This window comes from Monopterus albus, unplaced genomic scaffold (assembly GCF_001952655.1).
Source record: "Monopterus albus unplaced genomic scaffold, M_albus_1.0 scaffold102.1, whole genome shotgun sequence".
Classification (NCBI taxonomy): domain Eukaryota; kingdom Metazoa; phylum Chordata; class Actinopteri; order Synbranchiformes; family Synbranchidae; genus Monopterus; species Monopterus albus.
In genome coordinates, this window is record NW_018127982.1 from 785296 (window position 1) to 790235 (window position 4940).

Genomic DNA, 4940 nt, shown 5'->3' on the forward strand with positions numbered 1-4940 from the left:
GGGAAATCTTAATTAAAAGGTCAAATGATATAACAGAAAACTGTCACTACAGACAGAGCAACACTTTTAGCTGCACCAGAGCTACTTGTTTATACCAGGACCAAACATTTCCATGGTCATCTATCTGTTTTGCATTAATTAAATTGTTGCCTTTTTCAAATACTCTATGTGATCTGGCTCCCTATCAGTGTGGTTCTGAAAACAGGACTCCCCATTAGAAATGAATTAATTAACTGAAATGCAAAACCTTTACAGACATTGCAACATAGAAGAGTAGGATGTTGATGACTTGTCATCTCAGATACCTTCCTAAACTGCTGTTCAGTGGTTAAAACAGCCCAGCTGGCATGGTCATTCACCCGGTAGGGACATTTACAAACTTTAACTACTGCAATAGTGCAGTCTGTAAAACTGATATCTGAAATTTGAAATACCAGATTTTCATAATAATGTAATGGCACAAACACATTTTAAGATAATAGGGTCTTTCTGGAGAGTTGTGGCCACAGCTTGACTTTTCATTGATTATTTACTCTGGAGATGTATCACAGCAAATGTGCTCATTATCTCACTGACTCCAGCGAACTCCTTACTTGGGGCTGAGAGTCTTGTTTTTTTCATAGAACAGCCGGAGGTCCTGGGGGCTGCTAGCCTAAAGGTGACAAAAGGTCAAAGATGTAGCTGAGAACATGTAAAGGTCTGCAAATGTTTTATAGCATGACATAATTAGTTTTTATATTATATGGTGCAGTATGCTCCCATCACACAGACGCCACAATCCATGTTCTGAAATACCAAAGAATGAGAGTACTCTGACACTTTCAGAAGTGATGCTGGGCTGGTTTAGATAAGACATTTGTAAAAAGCTATCTGTTCCATCTTTCACAGCACTAGTCAAGTCAGCCTGGGCAAACTGCCCGGTCATCTCTCACATGATCTGGAGAGAAGAGACAGCCCGTCTGAAACACACTGAACTGTGGTTTCTCGACAAAGATGGAAAATGTTAAAGGAGGATTCAGGAAAGTTGATTCAGTAGGTTAATTTTGTTACAATTTTAAATTACTGCATGGTTTTTTTTTCCCATCACTTTAATCACCTTAAAATATTTGCTTCAGTTTCACTATCTAGCACTGTAGCTGTCACAAAACTGCATTGCACAAGCTTGACTACTTGTTTCCTTCCCTGCTGGAAGAAATTCAAAAGAAAGATCATAATATTTTAAGATACTTTTTTAAAATTCATTAGGTTTTTGTTATGTGCAAATTGAAAATGCACCTTTTTAAAAATGCTTGCAGGCTTTCTAACTACAACATTTATGTTTGGCTGAGAAAGGCTGTTGTAACAATAACAGAAAAATGTGACAAAATAAAATGGACACAGATATTTTCTCAAATTTCACTTAAACTTTGTACTACATTTGGACAGAAACGTGCCTACATTTGAAGCAGGTTATATTCAAACAAGCCTACACTGCTGCCTTGAATCAATCAGATTACAACCTATGAATGTAGTTCACTTACCTGAAAAGGAGCCTTCCCAGTCAAGCACTGAAACACTATAGTTCCTATACTCCACAAGTCTGCTTTGGCATCATAATTTTGGCTCATAATGACCTCAGGAGCCTGGGGAGAATAAAGGAGATCATTTTCAGTGTGACACTTCTTTGGAACTCCTTGAATGTGAATTAAATAAAATGATTAAGTTGTCAGCATTACTCATGCTGTAAGGTTTTAGAGATGGATTTCAAGCATCACTGCAAAATTAAAAGAACTAGAACTCTCTACTGTTTCAAATGAAGACTTATAGCAGACACAACTGAGCCATCATTGAGCTGGAATGGACAGTCTGTCTGTCTGTCTGTCTGTCTGTAATAGATCCTCTGAACCTTTGGCCTGATTAATAGGCTTAAGGATTCGTTAAGTTTCCAAACAGCTGAACAACACACACTAGTTCCACAAAGAAGTCATCAAATGTGAATTTGCTTGGATTTAAACAACCAGCTTAAACAAAGTATGCTGGCAATTGTTATCTTATATATTTAAAAACACACAAATAGTGCTTACCATATACATAGGGGACCCACAGAGTGTTGCCGCCATCATGTTGTTCTGAAGGTGCCTGGCAAAGCCAAAGTCCGCTGTGAAGAAAGTGAGGCAGGGCAGAAAGGTGGGAGCATAAAGAATGAGAAACTGCCAGAGCGGATGAGTTAATACTGGCTGCAAAAAGTGAACACAGCTACTGTATAATCTTCATACAGTGAATGCGCAGATCCTGAGGGCAATCACAAAACGATTAAATAAGAAGAAACTGTAAAGACCATCTCAAAGAAAAACTGCACTCACAAGAACACAAAATCCATAACCCAGTTTTGTTCTGCTACAGATTCCTAACTGAATGGTCTATTTTCAAAGCCATTCTAAGAATCTAGCAATAATGACTGATTACCTTATGATTACAAGCATGATCACAGCGCCTCATTTTCCCATTATCTCCCAGTTGGGTATTACAGCTTAGGAAAATACTTGCCAACTCAAAAGAACTGCTGGACAAGGTTTCTCTCTAGTAGAGAGCATGAATAATAAAATAGGCTGAATAATTGTTGGGTAGTTCAATTATTTAAGGGAATTATAAAGAATAATAAGCCCAGTCAGAAAATGTACTGAACAGTCATAAGATTAAGCTGATCACAGTCATTATATTAACTTTAAAACAAACTTTAAATATGATCTACAATCTTTGACCAGCATAGTAAACAAGTCAACAACTAATGTTATAAGAATCCCTGCAGTATTGCGATTTGCATGTTTGTGTGTCTGCATCTGTATTTATGTAGGTACAATGTGTGTGTGTGTGTGTGTGTGTGTGTGTGTGTGTGTGTGTGTGTGTGTGTGAGTGATTTCCCGTTTTCCCCAGAGTCGTGATGATTATAGTGTTTATGCCGTGACTACAACTGGCACACGCCTCAGACGTCACTCTCACTGGCTGATCAATTTGCTCCAGGGAAAAAAGGATTAATAGGCTTAAGGATTCGCTAAGTTTCCAAACAGCTGAACAACACACACTAGCCCTCTGGACTTGGGCATGAGTCAAACTCAAAACTGATGAGACACATACATCATGTATCTGTAAACAGGTTCTCTTTTTATGGTATTAAATCAACATTGTGAAAAACAGTACCCACCACTGCTGAGGGAAAATGTGAAATTCTATATACATAATCACTTTCTTCTAACAAGTTTTATTTTATAATCTTAGTGGACTCAGTTACCTTAGGGATATCATTATTAGGTCTTGTTGCAATCAACTGTCAGCTTCATGCTGTAGGGATTTCCATATGTTCCACACGATTGGTTTAGGTTTTGCTAAAGGTAGCGCTTTTTGCTGCTTTCCTAAGTCTCAGTGTAAACCCACAAGCTGTACTCTCATGTCTGAAACATCATAATGATTCGCATTTACATTTCAGACTATGTTGACATTCATTTTGGACATTATAATTCTGAACAAGCAGTGCTACATTGTAGAACCTGTTTACTATCAGAAGTCTCTAGGACTTAAGACAGTAATGTCCTGTTTCAACTAATCACACTTGTTTACCTGTTTGTTTACTGTACAGTATATGTCCAGTGTTGGCTAACTTGAAATGATCATTGATATTCCGTTTGTTTACTGTACAGTATACAGTATGTCCAGTGTCGGCTAACTTGAAATGATCATTGATATTCATTGTTATTCATCCATATACGGTATCTCCTACAATGAGGTTATGGCAGTCCTGTTCTCTCTGTGGCACTTTGACAGCCCGTTGAGTTAAAATGCAACAACAGAAAACTAATATTACACATCTATCTATGTACTAATGTTCACGTCATCACACATGTGTACAGACCTTCACACCATCAAACCTACCAATCTTGATGCAGGTGTTGTTGGAGTGCGACTTGCGTCCCAGTGGGTAGGAGAGCAGAATGTTCTGAGGTTTGAGGTCCCTGTGAATTATGCCTTTAGCCTGTAGGACCCTCATGGCCCCTGCAATCTGCTGCAGGAAAACCCTAATAGTGTCCTCACTCAGCGTGCCTTTGGCTGTAGAGAAACCAGAGGTGAATCATTAAAGCCTACCGGTAATTAAGCACAAGTTAATGACGGTTTGTGATTCTCATAATTTGCGGTGCATTTAAAATTGAAACCAAATGACCCTTTTCCCCAGATTTTCAAATCCATGCTAGTTTCTTGACGTTAGATCAAGTTATACAAAACAGACCACCTCATTTTACTTCTAAGATATCTGCTCTCTCACATCACCCCACTGTCACTTCCTGCTCCTAGTCTCTTTCTCCCCTCTAATCATCCCCCTAGTTTCACAATTGTGCACTGGGGCTCTATGTGTGAGTCCCTCCTTTGCTATACTGGCATTAATCTACTGCAAGTATTAATTAATTTACTGCAGCTTCGCCTAATGCACTGAAGTAAAAAAGCCAGCCTAATGCCGCTCCTGAGTTCTTTTTACATAGATACAGGCATCCCAGGATCGGAGGTATAACATTTAACATGACATCCATGAATCTGTTGTGCATTGTGTACAACACATTAACGATTATGGTCACAGATTATGTTTCTTATATTAAAATTTAATAAAGGGGCAGATCTATAAAATCCTGAATGGGGTGGCCAGGCTGTGGCACAGACTCAGAGAAATGGCATGTTTGAAATACATGCACAAAGCTAATTTATTTCCCTAGTTCTATGAAATAATAAACTATACATTATAAAGAATCAAACTGTTTATTGTGTGTAATAATGAGACGCACATAGTGTTTTCATTTGCTCCTTGCTGGGGACATTGCTGCTGCACAGTACAGTGCAAATTCTGATTTTGTGGTCTAAGCCAACACACATACATACAACACACATACGTATTTTAAAAGTCGACCGCCTTTTCTTGG

At 38.4% G+C, this 4940-nt stretch overlaps 1 protein-coding gene across 5 annotated transcripts in view; it reads right to left on the reverse strand.

Moving 5' to 3' along the window:
* Window positions 1–4940, reverse strand: part of ulk1b (unc-51 like autophagy activating kinase 1) — a 24701-nt gene that overhangs the window by 12220 nt on the left and 7541 nt on the right. For all 5 annotated transcript variants that reach the window (XM_020609810.1, XM_020609807.1, XM_020609808.1 and 2 more), the window contains exons 6-9: window positions 3907–4080; window positions 2064–2137; window positions 1521–1622; window positions 594–652 (exon numbers count right to left, since the gene is read on the reverse strand). In XM_020609810.1, coding sequence (XP_020465466.1) covers window positions 594–652; window positions 1521–1622; window positions 2064–2137; window positions 3907–4080 — 409 coding nt within the window. The remainder of the gene's footprint in view (window positions 1–593; window positions 653–1520; window positions 1623–2063; window positions 2138–3906; window positions 4081–4940) is intronic.